The sequence below is a fragment of the Colossoma macropomum genome, unplaced genomic scaffold, assembly GCF_904425465.1.
Source record: "Colossoma macropomum unplaced genomic scaffold, Colossoma_macropomum, whole genome shotgun sequence".
NCBI lineage: Eukaryota > Metazoa > Chordata > Actinopteri > Characiformes > Serrasalmidae > Colossoma > Colossoma macropomum.
The window spans coordinates 15699701-15721655 of NW_023494791.1; the positions used below are offsets into that span (position 1 = coordinate 15699701).

A 21955-nucleotide genomic window follows, 5' to 3' on the forward strand; every position below is an offset into this window, starting at 1 on the left:
TGTTAAAATAAAACAGATGAGTAATTCATCGTGGTTCTCACTGTAAATCTGCAGCTTAAAACTGCCATATGCAAGATTTTGTTTGTTAACGTTGAAAAAAAGTAGCATTACTGCGTAACAAAAAAAAAATGATGTCCATGCGCTGCTACGACTCACCTTGTAAGCCTAAATTAATCATTTAAAAACTGGTGTAGCATAGGTGTTACTTATTTCTTAGATGTGAGGTGATGTCTTTTGATTGTCAGGCACATTGCACTTACCTACCCATGCTCTTCAGAAGTTTCTAGATGTTCATAAATAGGAGGAAAGTTGATGATGGCAGTCAGAATTTGAGAGGCTAGTAGGTTAGAAATGTGACATTTATTTTACAGGTTTACAAACCTTACAGATTTTTACAGTGGCACCCCTGCCCCCACTGCCCATGACAGGTTGGTGGTCATGGTGTCAGCTGAGCATGCTGCAGCCACATCTCCAGTGCAGAGCCCCTCTGAAGTGCGTGGGATCATTAGCGCACACTCATGCCATGCACGTAAACTCCCTCTCCATATCGCTCGCCAATACGTGACTCTTCCAAGGATTCAGACCACAGCACCTGTTAGAGTCTCACATAATCAGCTGGTGCGCAGAAAGAGAACAGCGCGTGTGGTCAGAGAGGAGGGGAGTGTGCCAAAGCCAGGCTCTGCCACCTGCCTCTCGCTCAGACCCGCTGGAGTCTTCATGCCATCTCTGTCCTCTTAAACTCCACACAGGGGCCTGCTGTCTGCCTGTGCCTGACTGGCACTTCTGCTTTCTTTGGAGGCTTTTAGAATTCCTAGGACGCTTGGTAGATTGCTAGTTTTGTGGCAGAGCGTGACTCAGTAACAGAGCTGAACTGGTATTTTGGCTTGCCTTTAGCATGTGCGTTTAGCATGACTAGATCTAGAGGTTTTCAAGTTGTATTTTGGATGAGCTGTTGACTTTGATTCATACTCTGTGTCAAGCATTGAAAAGATGCAAAATTGCTACTGGTTTTCCAGGGTGAGCGAGGGATGCCTGGAATGCCTGGGAAACAAGGACCGAAGGTAGTTTGCCTGGAATTTGCTTTAACCATCCGCTATGTTAACCACAAGCCCACCGATTAATCTATTTTGTGTCTAATCCTAGTGACCATTTGCCACAAATTATCAAACATTCTCCACCTTCCAGCAGGCCATGCTCAGGTGGCTTACACTCAAAAAAACACATGAACTTAACTTCATACAGTGTTTCCATTCAGTCAAATATAATAGAATCAACATATAGACTTTTTATTCCCTCAACATAAAAAGCAGCTGGAGTGTTGATCTATTTAGTGCTAGTGTTGACATATTTTCAGTTTCTAACCCCTTTGGGTTTTTTGAGTGGCCAGTACTCATCCCACATGCTTTCTGAGGAAGCATACCATAGAAGAAATGGTCAGTAGGATATGAGTGTCCCCACAGTTAGCTACAGTAATTATATAGTAATAACTGTGCATGACAGAATTACTTTTACATTGGAGACTCATAAAAGCATAGTATATGTGTTTCTCTCTCCATCTGTATTTATTAGCTTGGTAGTCTTAAGGAGTGAAAGGGCATGTCTAAGACTCTGGGTGCATGTAACACAACCCCAGCTGTGTCTGTAGATCACTAGCATGGTGTTTGCTCATTAGTCAAAGCCAACCCAGACACGAAATAAATAACCATCATGTGTTCTTTACTATGAATAACATGGCAATAGTGGGCAGCTCATTGTGGTGGTTCCAGTGATCAGCTATTTGCGTGCTTGGAACATGCAAAGCCTGACAAGCTGATCTAAATATTGACATCAAAGCATGTTGCCTAATTACTGCGATAGAAATAATGGCGTCTGATAGTCGCAGAGGGTTTACAGTTAATGTCAACGTTGTTTGTTTCAGTCCATGCGATTTGTGTTGACACTGCATGTATGAAAAAGTGACCATGATTACAAAAAATGATCCACAGATCTGTTGATGAAATGAGGCAAAGCCTGGAGTGTGGGAAAACCATGTTGTGTTTGTCGAGTTTCCGAGTTCAGGAATAAGTCGTGTCTGCTTACGTTTTTTGCTTCTCTTTTCTCTGTACAACATCCTTCATGTTTTCTGTCTTTCTCCTTGCTGGTCACTCTCTTCAGGGAGAGGCTGGTTTTCCAGGGGCTTCTGGGCGAAAGGTAATGCCAAAATTTAGGTAGACACAATAAAACAATAAGAAAGTGTCCACACTGAACTGAACTAAGACAAATAATGACATTTTCTGTCATCATAAAGGGTCAGGCAGGTCTTCCCGGTATTCCTGGGAAGCGAGGATATAAGGTAGGCCTGGAATAGGCATGAAATTAGTATGAGGTTCACTAAAGATCATGCTCATGCTGTGTGCAACTCTGTGTTACTGTGAGTTTGTGCTTGACTGTTTGACCATCAGATGAATGTGAATTCCCTTTGGTGTTACTGAGAGAACATATTCCATATGTTGCTCATTAGTTTCATGAACTTGTGTCTTTGCCACATGCATGACAGAGCACTGTGTGTGAAACAGTGGCCTGATTTTGCTCAGTGGAAATGCCTTAATTACTGTCCTCTGTAATCTTTGAATGTTGTAAAAAAAAAAATATTTCTTGGTTTTAAGGCCTTTTGAGCTTGATGTGTTTTGTGTGCTTGGGCCTTGTGTTTTACTGCTGATTAGAGACATTGGACTGATGTTGTTTTCGTTACTGTGTAATAAAAGGTCCTAATACAATATACTATGCTTCTACTGTTGACAACTACAGCATGATAGAAGTAATCTTTTTGAAACCAAACTGGATATCTATTTGTCTCTCACCTCTCTGCAGGGTGAAAAGGGCGAGCCTAGCCCTTCAGGAATTGCTGTGAAAGGAGAACCAGGAGCACCAGGATTACCTGGACCCAAGGTAAGCTACCAAGATGGGTGAAAGCATCTTATGAGCTTGTATCTTTATCAGCTTCATAAGTGATCATGTTTTTTTTTTTTTTACAGGGTGAAAAAGGTGATCATGGCAGTAAGGTTAGCATTTCTTATTGCTAGCCCTTTGGTGGTGAATATGATACACTGATTTCATGTTCTGTTGTTCTGATTGCTAAGTCAGTATGATTGACCATGTTCTCCCCTGTCTGCCCACAGGGTGAAGCAGGACCTGAAGGCCCACCTGGACCAAGAGTGAGTTACAACACAAACCCTTTAAAAAGGCAGGTCATTTGAGTGCAGTGTGTGCTCTATTAAGCTGTATATGTATATTTTCTCTTTTTTGCTTAATAGGGTCCCCCAGGCCCAACGGGAGAACCAGGAAAAACATTAATTAACAACAATGAGAACGTATGTTATCCTTCTTATCTGTGCCTGTAAATATTTATTTGTTTTTTTAGGTGCTCTGATATATGTAGAGGAACCTTATTATGTTCTTTAATGTTTTTTTTTCAGGACATTCGCAATGTGCATTTAATGGTAAGCGTTCATGTCACTAAAAAGGCAGGGTACATACATATTAATGATGGTAAAAAACAAATTCAGTTAAAATGTATTTGAATAACTATTTTTTGTGTGACTATAGGGCCCACCTGGTCTACCTGGTCCTCCAGGGCCTCCTGGGTTACCTGGCACCAAGGTAGAGGACTTTTTAGGTTCTCACTGTTGTCTATTGATTTCCCAGTTCATTTTCTTAAGATTTCATTTACATTTTTTTTACTTTATCTTCAGGGTGAAGTCGGACTTCCTGGTCCTCCTGGTCTTGATGGAGAAAAGGTACAGAACAAGTTCAGGTGTTTTCATTACATTAAAAATAATCATTCTTGGTTTCTTGGTCTGTTGGTGATGGTGGTTAATCAAAGCAGTTGACTGATTTTGGTGAATGTCTCAGGGTCCTCGGGGGAAACCAGGAGAGACAGGACCCATTGGCCCGCCAGGGCCTGAGGGGCCACGAGGAGAGGGCGGAGTCATGGGCTTCCCTGGGCCTAAAGGAGATAAAGGAGACATGGGTCCCTCTGGATCACCTGTAAGTGCTGAAAAAACCTATGACATTTCCTACTTTCCTACTTACCCAAATAATACCCAAGTGCTGTCAGAGAAAATATATTTTATATCAGATCTCTGAAGGCTTTTTGCATGATCAGAGCTTTATAAAGCCTGCATTGCTCTTACAGCCACTAAAGTGTGCAAAATTTGGTTGATTGGAAGCAAACACAGTGATTTAAGCTGAAGTGTGTGGCACTTAAGATTGCACTTTATTTAAGGTGCCATAATCTCAGTATTTTATTTTTGAACTTACTCATTGACCAATGTCATTCGAATCCCTCAAAATTGCCCATCCTGGCAGCACTTAACCTCTATCTCATCATTCCTTCCCCATTCTGTAGGGTTTAGATGGCCCTACTGGCGAAAAAGGGGTTGCAGGGCCTCCTGGCCCCTTTGGATTACCAGGCTCAATGGTACGCAGTGGTGCCCATCAAGAAGAAGAATGTTGTTGTGGCATCAGATGACACCAGTGTGCAAATGTGTTGTGATGTTATTCCATTAAGTCATGATGAATGTTAGTGAAATGGTTGAACAAGCATTTTTGTTACCTGCTTCTTCAGGGTCAGAAAGGTGAACCTGGAGAGAAGGGAGAAAAAGCAGACTTGGTAAATATTCCCTTCTATTTTTAAGAGTTACGTAATGCAACTGTACATTCTGTTTTCCAAACGAGCGATTGGTAACAGGTGGGCCAGTATTTGGTTTGGCAAAGGTTATATCTGAACCCAAGCTAAAATGTAGCACTGTGTTTACCTTGTTGCACTGTTTTGAGAGTTCTGAATTGGGGCATCACTGTTTAATAATGCTACTTTGCGTTCTCGATTTTTCTTAGGTCTATGGGCCTCCAGGACCTCCAGGGCCTGCAGGGCCAGTTGGGCCAATGGTGAGGACAGTGTACACTTTTTGGGATAACATCATACCTGGTCAAATTATATCTATATGAATGTTATGCATATTCTACTCAGTAGTAAGTAGAGTTTTGTAGGCTAGGTACAAACACTATGGTTTTTACATCAATAATTACACTGATTGCTACCAATATTGTAACAAACATCGAAAAATACATCAGCAATATACCAATGTTCCCAAGCCCAAGCCAGAGAAAATTAACTACGTACATGGAAAAATCTTTAAAAACTTTTGAGTTATTTGATTGTTTTGGCCTGCCTCCTTCCTGGAACCTAAAAAGCAGTTGTAATTTGGAGTGTCGTTAAGACAGATAGACTATCAGAGAGATTTATTCATGTCCCAGAGTAAGTACCTCTACAGTGCAGCTATAGAGGAGATTTACAGCATCCCCTAGGATTAATGTTTGCATTTACCTTTTGGTCATTTACAATGATGTCCTGCACATGCTTCAGTCATAATTAAAGACATGATTCAAATACCCATGTTCATATACCTTTTAGGGACCTCCAGGATTGCCCGGGCCAAAGGTGAGAATGTCTCTTTATTGCAGTATTGATTACACAGTCATTTAAGGACTTCATGTAGATAATAAACCTCACAGGCCAAAGTAATCATCTGCTTGTCTTCACCAGGGGGAGGCAGGAGTGGGTCTGAGAGGAGAGAAGGGAGCTTTTGGACAGAAAGGAGAAAAAGGAGACAGGGGCCACCTTGGACTCCCTGTAAGTACAATCCTGTAACATAGTACATATACAGTAAGTATAGTATATAATAACATGGTAATGTACTTATAATAATAATAATAATAATAATAATAATGATAACATAGAACAGTATAATGGAAAGGGACCAAGTCAAATTAGTTTTATTTAAATAGTCCATTGTTTAATGAGCTCCACTCCATTTTTAATTCAGTATAACATCAGTTCAACTTCTTATCTCATCTAAAGAGAAAATCCTTTGTGTTAAAATTGATGTGACTAATGTCACCTTGATATGACTAATGTGCTGGTGCTTTCTGTGGCGTTGACACTGGGCTTCATTTGCTAATGGCTTATTGGTTGCAGTGGTGTCAGGTTGCATGGATCAGTGAGTGTCCTTGTGTTTACTGAGCAGTCATGGCCAGATGTACTTTGAGTCATTTTATAGCTTGCAGCCATTCATGCTGTGAAGTAACTATCCAATGACAACATTATTTTGGTGATTCCTGCAGGCCAGGTATAAAATTACACATAGTGACTTTGATTTGACCACCCAGATTTGTTTTGGGCATATCTCTACTGCTCTTACTAGCAAATTAGCAGGTTTAGGCTGTGTGTTCAGGTGACATAAATGAAATACAGTTATTGACTTCTTTTTTTAACACACATTTGTTGAAAAGAATGGATAATGTATTGTTAGTGAGTCACTGAAGCAAATTTCTTCTTCAAATGGTTAACACCTGGGACCAGCTAAAGCCTTTTGTGGTATTTGATTTGACCACTCCAAAATTAAAGCTAAAATTCCTGAAAACGTGGAAAGAACTAAGTACAATAAGTTTTAAGTAAAATTACTAAGTACCTAACAAACTAAGTGCAGTAAGTTTTAGCAAAGTGTTAAACTAGCAATTTTTTAATGAAACTGAATTAAATTACAGCTTCATCTACATATAAAACCAGTTTTCCACCAAGCAGAGAGTGGTCATTCGTGGTCAGAGATGGAAGGCTGATTGCTTATCCGTAAATAAAATACATACAGATTACATAAATCTTTATGGAATTACATACATTTGTATTTATTCTAATGGTATTTGTTATCAGGGAAGTTGGCAGCTGAGTGGACCTGAACTTGCATACATCTGCACTCTCTTACTACATGCACTTGTGAATTGTAAAATATTTGAGAGTTTGATGTGTGAGAGCCATTTTTCCGCCACCACTTTCGCAACAGTGACTCACTACTATATATTGTCCTTTGTATTAGTATGTCATAATTTTACTATTATGAAATGGCATGCAGTAGATTACATTCAAAGTCAGTCTTAGGGGTCCTTTTCCTAACTTTTGGTGAATTCTTTTGGTGTTAAAGTCATTGATAAACTTGTTCTAGTCACACCATCAATGGCACAGTAACTCCTTTTGCACTTAAACAGACTTTCATGCCACAAATTAAACATTTAGTTCAGAAAGATACACTGATAAATAATAATGATCCTCTGCTGACATCATAATGTTTAATTGTAATGTCATAATGCATTGCAATATTTTTAGAGATGCATACTGTGTAAATTCCTGGAACTTTGCTGTTTCTTTAGTATCACCAGCCACTGTGCTGAATGACAGATGAAATAATATGTTATACTTTATTATAACCAGTTAAGTAGTTTTACCAACAGAAAATGTTGAATCGTATATCGCTAGAAACAAAGAACAGATCCAATTTAATAAATAAATATTTAATATAAATATTTAATAAATTTAGCCATATGGAACAAAAGAACAAAAAGTAACTAGTTAAGTGTTATACTACAATTACAGTTACTCTAAAGTAATTTGCCCTCTAAAATACTATTCAGATGAGATTAGTTTTCCATGGGCAGGTGGGGTAATGCAGTTCTACCACTGGATGTACTGCATAAAATCAACATCAACATTACTGCATAACATCAGCAATTTTTAAATCATTTTACATGTTTTAATGTTCAAAGTAATACACTTGAGCTAGTACAATACATATGAGCTTGGTTTGGGCCACAGAGAATACAAGTAAATGCTTCTTTAAGTACTTCCACACTTAGGAAAAACTTCTTTTCTACATGATATGATGCAAAATTAACAACATGGCAATTTGCACAGCGTTGATTTCTTAGTAGATTAAAGCCACTGGAATCTACTTCAGGAGCATGCAGTTCATTACAATGACAGACGTGGCAGAAATTTAAAAAAAAAATTACACTATCCCCATATACACTATATGTTCAAAAGTATCCAGACCCCCCTTCTAATTAGTGCATTCACTTCCTTTAAGATGCACTCATTGCTTACATAGGCTTTCAATAATCTCCATAGAAAAGCATTGCTAGTAGAATTGGAGGCTTTGGAGCAGTTGGCCATGAGCCTATTGTCTTCTCTAGAGTGATGGAGCTCCATCCAAAACCTTTGGGATGAGTTGGAGTGGAGTTGGTCATCCATAACTAATCTTCCAACATCAGTTCCTGACCTCACTAAGGCTCTTATCTCTCTGATTGCAGTCAACTCCTCACAGCAGTTATCCAACATGTAGTGTAAGGCCTTCTCAGAATAGTAGAGGCTGTTACTGAAGCAATGGAGGACAAACTCCCTGTTAATACTCTTGATTTCAGAAGAAATGTTGAATAAGCAAGTGTCTACAGTCTTTTGGACATATGGTGTAAGTCCCCAGATAAATCTAATCTCATCTGGATTCAATTCATGTTGAAATAAATTATTCTGAAGCTTACTTTTTAACAAAAAAATAATAAAAAATTAATAATTAATAATACCTTGATACTTAGTATCAGTATTGGTATTTACACTGGAAAAATAAAGGTGGCATTGTGCTATCTGTAGTTAAAAGGAGTTACTGTCTGTTTCTCACATCATCATCCACACTATCACTCCTCCATCAAACCTAGTTTTGTTTTTTTATGTCACACGAGTCACTGCTTCACTCACCCCCTCGTCTCCTCCCCACACTCCTCCCCCACTCCCCCCACCATCTCCATCTCTCCTCTCTGCTCTCTAACTGTTTACACACTGTCCAGGGGGCTCATGGTTTAGACGGCAAGCCTGGTCCAGTGGTGAGTGGCGCAAGACCCGTTCCCCTCACCCCGCTCTCATCTCTCTCTCCTCTCCCCATTTTCTCCTTCTGCCTCCACAGCCTGCCTGCTGCTGCCTGTCTCTCTGCATTCGTATCCGTCTGTCTGCTTGCCTGTCCTTCTCTCTGCCTGTCTGTGTCTTTCTCGTTGTCTGCTGGTCAAGGCCTTTGTTTTTAGACTCTTCATGAGGGCTGTACTGGCATGAGGATGACTTTGAAATGACGTCGTCTCTAAGCCTGTTTTGCTGTGACCTCTTGCTGTGTCCAGAGCAGGCCACTCAGTTTGTTTTTCAAGCTGTCAGTACTCGGCCAAATGATTGGGAACATGGGTAAAGGCTGATAAACAAAACACATGGACAGTTCCAATGCAAAGATGAATAGGCCTCGCGCTGAACTTCCATGTCCTTCCAGCCCACCATATTTGGTCTTTAAACAGGCCTGACCTCTGATAACCACATGCCACAAGAGCTGTATTCTTTTAAACAGAAAAGCTTTGACCTTGTGATGTCATACCAGGAGAGCATGCTGGGATGCGGCTGCATGTAGTATTGTTACAGAATGGCATATCCTGGATGAGAAGACTGCAAGAAAAGCAAAAAAAAAGTCAAGAAACCACAGCTGAAGATGGATTCATCATTATCTTTTGCGTGTCTGTTTATTACCCAGTAGATCAATAATCTTTACAATCTTGGTAGAGCCTTTAAAGGGGAATTCACAATTTCAGCAGGTCAAGATTTACACAAAGTCATTCAGAGTGATTTGTTATGTAGTTTATTGCAGAGAAATGTAATGACTCAGATTACTGTACAGTGGTGATGATAGGAACCATGGGTTGAGATGTCTACAACACAAATATAGCCATTTTATTTACTATTCAAAATGACCAGTGAACCTACACCTTTCTTCTGAGTTTTTATATGTAATGTCCATAATATTATTAGTAGTAAATCAGAAATTATGAAGATGGAAATTATGGACGATTTTGCTTATGATGCCCTGCATGTATCTCTCTGCCATTAACCCCTTTACAATCCAGGCTTATTATTCAGTAACTACAGGGACTTAAATGCAAACTAGTTGAGCTTTTCTTAGGTTACAAAGTGTGTAATAAAACTTTGGGCCTGGTGGTGGGCCCATGGCTTGGTAAGGGGTTTTAATTTATTTAAAAAAAAAAAACACTTTTTACCTCAAAATGTTATCTCAAACCTATCATAAAACCATGTCTCTGTCATCAGCCAGCGTATTCTTAACTGTTTTGTGTAATAGTTTTCTCTGAGGTAATCTTTAGAGGCATTAAGCACTTTAGATGTCTGGTGCCTGCCTACATCACTGTGAACAGATCTGACTCTGTACCACTCTGAATGACTGTACCACTCTGAATGACTTTCACATTACACCACTCTGAATGACTTTGTTCACATTTTGTGCATTTAGTTATCCTTTGAAAAATCAGTGGAATTTCACTTAACATTTAGATTACAAAATTAATCTTATTCCAGAATTAATAAACCTTGTTTCCTTACTACCTAAAAATGGTCCTCACCAAAAAGATGATTGATTTTCTCATTACTGAGAAGAACATTATCTGTCAACTCTGAAAAGCTTGTTGATCTACTAGGCCTTAACACTTTCTCTCCCTTAATGACCTTGACACCAGTCCTGTCTTCTGTTTAAAGCTGATTGATTTAACTGTTTGTCTTTACTTTCAAAGGGTCTAATAGGACCGGCTGGTATGCCCGGACCAGCAGGACCAAAAGGAGAAAGGGTGAGAATAGTTTCTGCATTTTGATGCATTTTATAATATTAATACTTAATAAATACCAATAATACTTAATATATTTAAAGTAAAAAAAAGTCATAGTATCTCTTACCATCAAATGTCAAAGTACTGCTTATGTGTATTTTGCCACTTAAACCTTAGTTGTTTATTTTGTTTTATACTTGTAGGGGGAGAAAGGAGATATGGGAGTAGCAGGACCAATAGGGCCTCAAGGCATCCCTGTAAGTACACATGTATTTGTATGAGACTGTTAAGTCACTGCTGTTGTTAAAGAATAGCAGAATTCAGCAAATAAAGCTACGGGTCAAATGGATGTATAAATTTGTGCAAGTTGCCTTTCATTCATTAATGTCTTCTCCCTCACTTTATTAGGGTTTAGTAGGACCACCAGGACCGACAGGAATTCGGGTAAGATTTGATGGAGTTTGGATGCTGTCTGAAGTAGAATGTTAATGCCTTCATAAGAAGACAGTAACACAATGTTCTTCTAAGAGGGAGGTTTGGGTGAAACTCAAACCCAGCATGGTCCTGCTCCCATAAAATTCCTCAAATTTGGTGTAGAATGTACTGGATTTTTTGGAGATAGTTGGATGCATTTTATTCAATTCATGTTTTCCTAGTAATAGTGTCTGGTAAACTGAACAGGAACATGCTAGGTTCAGTGACACTGTGCTTGCAATAGTAATTATCATAAATTCTACTGTATATTTGATAGAGAGCCTGTTAAAAGGACATGTATGAATGTTGGGTTATTAAGAAATGTTTAATCATTATTTTGGTAGAGTTCGTCTTTATGCAGATTCATTTTATCTATACATAAGTATGTGTAGTATGTGTTTTGTGTATATATTTGAAATAATTCAGTCTTAATATAGTCACTTAACCATGCTATGATAGCATACATTTTAAAAGATCCTGCAATTTTTGTGTAATTAAAAGAGTATATGTGTATGTTTTTCTGTTTATCTCTTACATCCCTCCATCCTCCCAGAATAGTCGTGTGTTTCCTTCCTATTAACACTAATTTCCTGAGTTATTGCTTGAATAACTTCCACCTTGAAAGTCTGGACATGTCAGTGTTCCTCTCAGCACCCTCTACTGGCCATAAGAGAAAATACTACTGAGAGATCTTGCAAAAGAGTAGAGTAGGGGAGTTTAAACTGGCCAAATTGTAAATCACCAGCATTAGATTTGACTGGTGCTAAAAGCTCAGATGTTACTACACAGTTCTGTCTGTGTATTGATGGTCAGTTCAGCTGAAGGTGCTGAGGAGGGCCTTGAGGACACGCTGCTGTTTTTACTGTTTTCCTCCTCTTGTCTTCCTCTCTTTTTTCTACAGGTCTTCCTCTCCCCTTTTCCTCCCCTGCACCTTGGCCTGTGACCCCTGGCTCTTTTTTCCGAGTCGGGCCGGGTCGTCCTCTCTGTCCCTCTCTCCCTCCCTGGCCTCCTCCTGCTACTCCTGCTCCTCTAATGTTGTAGCCTGGGTTAATACTCCTCCTCATTCCTCCTCTTCCTTCTTTCCTCCTCCACTTACCTCCTTGCCAACTAGCCGTTAATGTGCTCTGTCTCAGTCAGTGTGCACAGCTCTCACTGTTCAAAGATGGTTCTTTAAGGGTTCTTCAGTAAAGAAAATGGTTCTATATAGAGCCATGAACATTTGAAGAACCCTTTGCATGATTAAAGGGTTCTTCGCGTCATGAAGGGGTTCTTCAGATAGATGGAGAATGTGCTGTAGATGGTTCTGTACAGAACCTTTTTGAAAAGAGTTCTAAATAGCACTCAAAAGGGTTCTTCTATTCTTAAAAGATTGACATTGTAACAATAGAAGAACCCTTTTTGGTGCTATATAGAACCCTATTCAAAGAGGTTCTTTATAGAACCATCTACAGCAAATTCTTAAGAACACTTTCATGATGCAAAGAACCCTGTAATCATGTAAATTCTTTGGTTCTATATAGAATCATTTTCTTTACTAAAGAACCCTTAAAGAACCATCTTTTTTTAAGAGTGTACCATCATCAAAGTCTGTGTCTAAAGGTCATCAAGGTCTGTGCATAAAGACTGAAAACAGTGGCAGTAGTTAGCCACTGTAGTTAGTAGAGAGCCTTCACAAGACCTCAAAGCCACAATAAGGAATGATAGAACAGTCCCTGTGCTGACCTTCTAAAACACTGATAAAGAGGTACATCATAGCTGTCAGAACAAAACCATGGAACATTATAGTAGAAGAAAAAACATGTTTAACTTAAAATGGAAAGTAATGTAAAAACGTACTTATGGACCTTATTTTTGGTCCATTCATCTTAAAATGTTCACACAATGAGAAGAACAGCTGATGTTTTCAAATTAAAATAAAGGGCAATAATGAAGTTACAAGATTTGTCCAGACAGTGAAGACCTGTTGTCTTTCTTAAATGCAACTGCAAGCTGTAAATTAAAAGAATTAACAGTAAGAGGTACAGGACAATAAATAGGAATTACACAAGGAACTAAAGTTATGAGTAGCTAATTTACATTTGTTCATTTATATATTGACAGTATTATGTACTATTACAGTAGAGTCATAGCTGCATTTCAGAAATAGGTATTTGTGCCATTTAATATCAACTAAAAGGAAACAAATGAATATGTGGGAATATATAATCATATATCAAAATAATGTTTTGATATGACTCAGGCAGCAGTAGGTAAGCCCTCAGTTTTTGTGGAGGGAGTGATAGGAAGTTGGTTAGATTTAGAAAATGAATATTGTGTTTATGCATGAACATAACTTTAGAAAGTCTCCTGCCTCTTTTATATATTGGTTGGCTGTTTTCAGCATGAGAACTGTGCACACTAGTCAGAGATGGAATCATACAATTCCTAAGTCATGAAATCCCAAATTCCCAAAGCCTTGGACCTTGGTGTGCAGACGTGGGAATGAAATGACCGATACTCTTTAGAAAAACAGTACAGAGTAAAAGAGTAGAGTGGGAATGATATTATGTTACATTATATAATTTTTATATTGTATCTTGTCCTCTGTGCTGTAGTCTGTTATGATATGCAGTAAGCTGCCATTTCTTCTTGCCCACTGTAGAAAGAAAGACATTCTCCCAGCCTACAATTTGCTTTCAGCTTTCTTGTCACAGTGTAACAGGGCTGTCATGAAGATTATATACAGTTCAGAACAGTATTAATTGTCATTTTGTACTTATCGTACTTAATATATGCCTGATTGAACTGTTTGCCCACTATAGAAATGCAGCTTGTTCAGAATTTGAACTTAGTACTTTAAACCACAGTTTGCTCAGTAATGCTACGCTCCCTCTAGTGGGCAAAACTTTAATTTCACCTTGTACAAATGGAGCTAAGCTAGATGGTGTTGATTAACTTTAGTAGTAAACATTGTGTCCCTGAGACCGAGATGAGTAGCATATTACTCAACAGTTTGTGGATGTGACTGTCAGTTCTTATACCTGCCCTTTAACACTGGTAACTCTTTAGCGAAATGAGGAAAAATCAGAGGCTTTGCAGTAGACGGACCATAGGGACCATAGTGAGGATGGTAACATCAGCATTGGGATTTTTTCTTTACATTTTTGAAGATCGCGCAATAGTTTGACCTATTTTTATTCTCTTAAATGTTAATCTCTGAGCCCAGAACATATGACAGTCCAATAATATATTATTATATTGGAACATACTTCTATGCTTTTGCAAGAAACCACCTCGAAAGGTTTGTGAGGTTTTCATGAGATATAAAAGCTCTGATTCTCTACATGTTGTCTCTGTCAATATGAAAGCTTTTGGTTTTTTTACAGCATTTGAAAATGGCTTTTGCCTTTACCTTTCATGATGAAGAGAACAATAGAAATGTTCCAAAATGACCTGGGAAAATCAAATTGTTTCTTATTGCTAGAAACCTAGTCTCCTGTGCTTAATGGTGATAACAGGTACAAGGATATGAACTACAAAAAAGGTCCAAAACCTTTCTCTTTGAACATCAATCGTAAATAACAAGCGTTTGCACACCAATAGCTTTGGCTGACATCCCTCGTCCCTAACCCTTCCACTCACATCTAAATCCCCTTTACGCTTTATCATAGACCAGCACAAAAGCACCATTCTTAAGCTCTTAAAGCATATAAACATGTTTTGACTTACTCTTAACGATGGTGAAACTTCTTATATTTACTGCTTTAGTTCAACGGGAGGACTAAAGTCTGTCTTTTTGAATGCACTGTTGTTTGCAGGGGGAGAGGGGCAAGAGAGGCAACAGGGGGGCCAAAGGGGATAAGGGAGACCAAGGAGCCCCTGGATTAGATGCCCCCTGTCCATTGGTATGTCCTTCGTTCAATGTGGCACCTCAAGGCTAAAGGTGGCAGTGGATGCTGGGATGAAGAATGGCATCCCAGCAGCCACAAACGACACCTTATGTCTTGATGTAATAATAACACAGACGCCCAGAGCGGTTCTGGTCCAAATCTTTGAGTTAGTCACTGGCAAAGGCATTTACACATAAACAGAGCACTCAGACATGTTGAATGACCTTGAGGAAGGACCAGAACTTTCCATGGGCATTTTCCATTTTCAGGATTTGCACTGACAGGAAGGGGGTCGTGCTGACTCCTAAAAGGAGCAATTAGATATACGTTTATATTTATGTGTTTCAATGCCCTTATCCAGTTAGTTTCAACCTCATTAGATCAGCATCCATCTTAAAAATAGTCATAGTTGGTTGGCTTGGTTCTAGGGCAAACCGTTAATTAATATAGAACCTTCACCATTTGTAGAGGTTCTTTAAACTTTAAAAAGTGAATAAAGTTCTTTACTCCAAAGAGCCCTTTTTTTTAAAGAGTGGAGCGCTGTGCTTTGTATCCAGCACTATGGACTCAGCAAGTCTCTTCTTGTCAGTGTTGGGCCCGGTCTGCATGCTCCAGTTCAGACTGGCCTGCAGGCTCTAGGCTGCTCTGTATGGAGCAGCTGTGCCTTCAGCAGTGCTCTGCGCAACGCACTGTGCTACAGGAGGATGTTGATGTGATTGATTTCATGAACAGGGTTTCCGAGGCATTAAAGGAGAAAAAGGTGAACCAGGCTTGCCAGGCCTGGATGGGCTGGATGCCCCGTGCCCTGTGGTATGGTGCTCTCCCTCTCTCTTTCTCTCTTTCTGTCCATGCCTTCTCTTGCATGCTCAGTCATTTCCATAACCCCTTAGACCACACCCTGATCACTCGCTCTTAACAGAAATTGTTGTAGTGAAATATGCTTGTTTGAGCAGTTTCATAAATATGAGACAGGATATTCTGCATGTCTTGATTATTTTACAATATAGTCATTTTTGCACTAAATGCACTAATACCATATATAGATTTCCTTACAAGATCACAAAGCTAAAAGCTTCATCTGTTAGCCAGTCTTATATTATCAGTTAATCCTTTCCTAATATTAACATCAGTTCATACTAAAATTCTTAGTAATGAAACTAGACAGTATTTTACTTTCTTGCTCTTGCTGGTGTAGTTGTTTAATCTGATATAATCTGATATTTTAGAAAATTTATTAGTTTTAAACTTCTTACTTGGATGCATGGATGCTATATTTGTGTAGCTAACAGCAACACAGTTTCCTTATATAAGGTGTTTCAGTTCACCCCATAATATCTGCTAACACTTTTTCTCACATTATTCTCACTAATTCTCAGTATTAACATTAATTACTCATTTCACATCCACATGGGTCATTAAAAAAAGAATGGGTCAGCCTGGCACCCTTAAAACAAAGAGTTTTCCAAAAATATAAAAATATAAGAACAAAAAGAGTCAAGCTTGAGCTTGTATGAAGCATGCATAATTGGAAACGCATACTTTATTTTATTTCACATCGCCTACCAAATGGACAAGAGCTCATTTAAATGCCTATTTACATCTATAAATGTGACTGCATGATTGTTAGCAAATGTAAATTAAGTGTTATGATGAATGTTATAGAGTTCAATACCAATGCATAAGTGGTTGATATTACTGTCTGCCTGTGCTCCAATCTTATGTTTCTTAAAATTTTATGTTCTTACATATTGAATGAGTTGCTATCTTTCTCATGATTGCTGTTGTCTTTCTCAGGGTGATGATGGTCTACCAGTACCAGGGTGTTGGAATAAAGTAAGCAGATTTCAGTGATCTAACTTGTTTTTGCTGTGGCTTTGGGTTGATGCAGGAACTGACACAATGCATTATGTACTAATTCTCCAGTGCCGTAATGAAATAATGCACTAGTAATGGAGGTGTATTTTCTAAAACTGATATGTCTTAGAAGACCATCTTCTGTCTTCACAGAATGTTAAAATATATTTTTACTCATTTATTAAGATGACAGATTTAGTTGATCTGACCACTATTTTTTATTTGTATCCTGTATGGAAATGAATGTATGATCAGTGCATTTAAGTGATATTATACTAATGGTAGCCTGTTTATATGTATTTTAAAGCGTTTTAAATTTTTTAATTAATTTTGTCTCAGAGAGTAAAGAAATGAACACTCTATACCTCCATGCACTTCAGGCATGAAATAACATGCTGTGTTCTCTGTGCTTCTTGTTTTGCAGTGACGTTAATTCCGGAATGCCTTGTTTGATTGTATATAGAATATTTATTTTTGTACTGTTTTGCTCTGTTATATGATGGGGAAAAATACAGAAAATCATAAAAATACTGGCAGGACTTTTGTACAGATTGTTTATTTTTATTACTGGTAATGTTGTTTATGTAATGGATTTTATACTGTGCCTATGCATTATGTCAAAATGTTTTGATTAAGGAGGAGATATACTGTGGCAGCATATGCATGATATTTGTGCATTATGTTAACTGATATGTGCCTATTAACTTATTTTATAATGGTGTTTTGATGAGTTGTAACAGACCACGCTGCACTGATTGGTGGAGCTGGATATTATGAAGTGGCCTTCCATGAGGAAAACCCTCGATTCTGAGATTAAAATTGACACCAGCAGTTACAAAGTATACCTATAGAGGCAACACTGTAATCTCTAATGTATACTGGAAACTACAAGGGCTCATTTCTAAAAATGTGCTTACCATATGTCTCTTCATATTGAGATTTCTGTAACAGTTTACTTGTGTGACTCACAATGCATAAATGATTGGTATTCGTAGATGAACGTTCAGTAAATATTTTAATCTCTTTGAGAGGGTTTTCTTTAAGAATCTTTGCAGTCCAAAGTTCAAGGAAATTAACAAATTAACAGAGCTATTGTTGGGCAGCTTTAAGAGGATTATCTCTTTGACTATGCAAAAGCCTTATGCGTTATTTTTGCCTTGATAGGCCACACGTAGATGTATAACGTAGAAATTACAATTCTGAATCTTGCTTTAAGCAACTACTTTTTTTTGTATGCCTTTGCCTTGTGTTAGAATAGTGCCAAAGTCATGTTACACATCTGACCGATATTCATGAAGTCTTCCTTTAATTTATATCATATGTATATTGCTGCTCTGTTGACAAGCAAGCTGCTGCATTTGCTTTCACGCTTCTACGCCCTATTGTACCTCATCTGATCAGCAGAAATGAAGAAAGAAGCCGAGCAATATACAGACTTTACTTAAACTTTTTAAAAACTTTATGCTTTCCATTTACAACATGCAGTATGTCAGGGTCACACGAGGAAGGCCCCTAGCTAATGTTTGTTTGTTTGTTTGTTTTGTTTTTGTTCTGTTCTTTTGATTATTGTTTAACAAGTGTTGAAGAAGTGATTAGTTTGATTGAATGAGTGTATTGTGTGTATTCAATTGCTGCTGCTTACCATGAAAAGCTCTGTCTGAACTGCATTTAGCCTGTCATTCAGATGAACTACAGTCTGCAACAATAATCCACTTCAGTAAACTCATCATCGGGCTGTAATACCTCATACTAACATGTGCTGTAATGCTTCTACTCTGCCATAGTAGTCATGAGAAATATCAGAATGTCAGAAAAGCTATCTACGAGAACATCAGAAGGAAAATAAATTGTAGTTAAACCCTTGCTGTTTTAAACTAGTCTTATTTGTTTACACTGACAGAAAGTCAATCTCTACAAATAACTGAATTCATACTTTGCCCTCTTTGAATGTCTTGGATTGCCTTGGGTACCAGCCAAAAGACAAAAATGTGGTTGCTGGCCTTGCCCATGCTTGAATGCATTGTGTTCTACTTACCTTACTTTGTTTTTGTGTTTGTGTCAACCTGGTGAGTGAAATGAATGCCTTGATCTCACACTATTAAACTATTATACCCATATACTGATATATAAAGGGGCCATATCATGGAAAACTAAATTTGTTGAAGTTTTAAAACGATTCACTTCCCATTCAGTACAGTCCATGTATGCAAAGTAAGCTGCAAACACAGCCTTTTTTTTGACATCACCACACATTTATATATGACCACCTGTTCAGCCTACTGCAATTCAGCCCACCCATTCACAGTGATGTCATAAATAGGGAAGAGTTAGAATTTTCAAATATTCAAAAAGTCATGACAGTTTGTGAAAAAAATCTAATAATATATTTTTTTGATATGCAAATTAGCTTCTCTCGATACTTCACTAGAGGTCAGTGTAGAGCCAGCATCTTATGTTTTGGTCAGAGCTTCTTATCAGTTTATCCCAAAAAAGGAGGTACAGACATTCTAATGCAGCCAGCTAAAGGCTACCACACACCGGAGGAAAGGCTCCACACCGTACCAGCAGAGGGTATCAGCTGCCAGGTAGCAGACAGTACAAAGCAAAGCTATAGCACATAGGAAGAGTCACAGAAAAGTGCAATGACAATCAAACTCAAGTTCATTTTACACTCTACTCAAACACAATTTATCACATAGTTAACTCTTCATACACTCGCTGTTTTTGAGCTAAAAGAGACATGATGAAAGACGATGTAACTAGGCTAGTGACATTAGCTGAAGAGAAAAAAGAGCCTTTGTCTGTTTTTCTGTGTACATTTTAAGCCATATGTCAAGGTCTGAGTTGAATATAATACAGTGATAGTAAGATGCTGAGTGCTTGACGTGTCCGGTTGCGGTAACCTGTAGCCTTAAGAGTCCTATACTTTTTTTTTGGTGTGGGGCGGGTCATTATTCAAATATTTCTTAAATGATAGCTTACAAATCTGAATGTCAAATTTAACTGATGTGCCCATTCCTAGTGATAAAGGAGTGCTGTTTCTACAGACAAAGAAAGATTTGGAAAGAACGCATTTAAACGCTGTGCTGTTATTGGCTTTTTTAGCAAATATATCACTGCATATCCTTTCAAAGGATCCAGACATCTGAAAGTAGCAGCTGAAGAATTAAGACCAAACAAACATAAACGGACAAAAAATATGGCCCCTTTAATGTCTAGTACATAAAGTAAAATGTACCTGTAGCACTATACTAACTTATCTTTATTTCATTGAAAGGGTCAGAATCCTTTCCAGCTGGCTAAGAAGTAACACTACCAAGAGACCCGCCTGGTTCTGGCGCGTCTTTGTTCTAAGCTACAAAAGGAAACTTGAAGAGATTGTAGGAGATCTTTGAGTTCTGCTCTGTGGCAGCTGTTTGGTGGCTGTTCCAAAGGGCTACAGCAAGCCCGGGATTACTGGGAGACTCCACAGAGGGGTGTAAGTGAGCAGACTTGACTTTGATAGGACCTCCATAAGGAGTTTTTATTTGCCATTTTTCTGCTGAAGGCTTCACAGAAGAAACGGCTGCAATGCAAATAGTGTATCACTTCCTCCATGTTGTATACATTTTTATTTCTGTTTATTTTGTTCACTATGTGAAAAACGTTTTGTAGTATTGTATTATTATTTTTTTTATTTGACACCAGTAACTGTGATCCGAGAATTCAGCGCAGCTCACTGAACATGTCATCTCAGTGTTCATGTGTTTCCAGACAAACAAAACAAACACCAATCTTTTGATGATTCCTGATTTCAGTTTTTCACTGCCTTTTGTCAATGTGGGAGTGGCAGCAAGTATCTGTGCCTTTACTCAAACATTGACAGCTCTACTCATTTCACATCCAAATGTATTTAAATGTATATACAGGAAACGTAAACAGTTTCATAATAGAATGAACAAACTTAAAATATCTTTATTTTTAACATATCAAAACAAAGATACGAACAAAATGGCATTAAAAAGTAGAATGATGTGCAGCTTTAACACATTTTGTATAATATACAAATAGGTTCATAACTTGTTACTGGTATTTACATTTGTAGAGAAATGTAAATAGAGATACAGTTAGTCTTGAACTTCTAATGCAGTTACTGTTGAACTTCTACAGTATTTCTACTGGTTTAGAACTAATGTAGTACTTACATGCAGTAAAACGTCTAAGGCAGTTGCTGTAGAACTTCTAGAGTACTTCTATACAATTTCTAATGCAGTTACTGTAGAACCTCTGCAGTAGTTCTATACTCTACAACTTCTAATGCTGTTACTGTAGAACTACATGGTAGAACTTCTAATGCAGTTATTTTAGAACCTCTACAATACTTCTATACTGTAGAACTTCTAATGCAGTTATGGTAGAACTTCTACAGTATTTCTATACTGGTGTAGAAAGTCTATAGTGCTTCTATGCAGAAAAACGTCTAATGCAGTTACTAGAGAACTTCCACAGTACTTCTATACTATACAACGTCTAATGCAGTTACTGTAGAACTACATGGTAGAACGTCTAATGCAGTTAATGTAGAACTTCTACAATCCTTCTATATGTGGAACTTCTGATGCAGTTAATATAGAACTTCTAATGCAGTTAATGTAGAACTTCTAATGCATTTCATGTATAACTTCTACGATGCTTCTATACGTGGAACTTCTAATGCAGTTAATGTATAAATTCTACAACATTTCTATAGTGTAGAACTTCTAATGCAGTTATTTAAAACTTTTAATGCAGGTAATGTAGAACTTCTACAATATTTCTTTACTGTGGAACTTCTAATGCGGTTAATATAGAATGTCTGATGCAGTTAATGTAGAACCTCTACTTTATTTCTATACTGTGGAACGTCTAACACAGTCAATAAAAAACTTCTACAGTACTTCCATACAGTAGAATTTCTAATGCAATTACTGTAAAACATCTATCATACATCTATACCACTGCAGACTTTCTACAGTACTTCTATATTGTAGTACTTCTAATGTAGTTATTGTAGAATATTTGCCGTACTTCTGTACTAGTGTAACCCTACTACCTACTAACCCTAACCCTAGAACTTTTTCAGTACTTCTATACTATTCTATACTTTGGATTCACATATGCATTAAATAAATATGATAGATGACATTTGTATTGAAACATATCATGGCATAAGGGAAAGCTGTTCTAAACATAGGATAATTTTTTTGGTGGGCAGCTAAACTGTGTTGATTGAT

The 21955-nt window shown here is 37.9% G+C and overlaps 1 protein-coding gene across 18 annotated transcripts in view; it reads left to right on the forward strand.

The window, feature by feature from the left end:
- Positions 1-20849, forward strand: part of col13a1 (collagen, type XIII, alpha 1) — a 101435-nt gene extending 80586 nt beyond the window's left edge. For 9 of the 18 annotated variants that reach the window (XM_036574087.1, XM_036574089.1, XM_036574090.1 and 6 more), the window contains 20 exons: positions 2851-2928; positions 3015-3041; positions 3159-3194; positions 3294-3350; positions 3456-3479; positions 3586-3639; positions 3732-3776; positions 3892-4026; positions 4388-4459; positions 4607-4651; positions 4876-4926; positions 5453-5479; positions 5585-5671; positions 8710-8745; positions 10474-10527; positions 10710-10763; positions 10915-10950; positions 14778-14864; positions 16644-16682; positions 19981-20849. In XM_036574087.1, the coding sequence (XP_036429980.1) occupies positions 2851-2928; positions 3015-3041; positions 3159-3194; positions 3294-3350; positions 3456-3479; positions 3586-3639; positions 3732-3776; positions 3892-4026; positions 4388-4459; positions 4607-4651; positions 4876-4926; positions 5453-5479; positions 5585-5671; positions 8710-8745; positions 10474-10527; positions 10710-10763; positions 10915-10950; positions 14778-14864; positions 16644-16682; positions 19981-20013 (1077 nt within the window). In that variant the 3' untranslated portion in view covers positions 20014-20849. The other 9 variants (XM_036574093.1, XM_036574097.1, XM_036574100.1 and 6 more) reach the window with 6 other exon arrangements.
- Positions 20850-21955: the final 1106 nt, after the last annotated feature.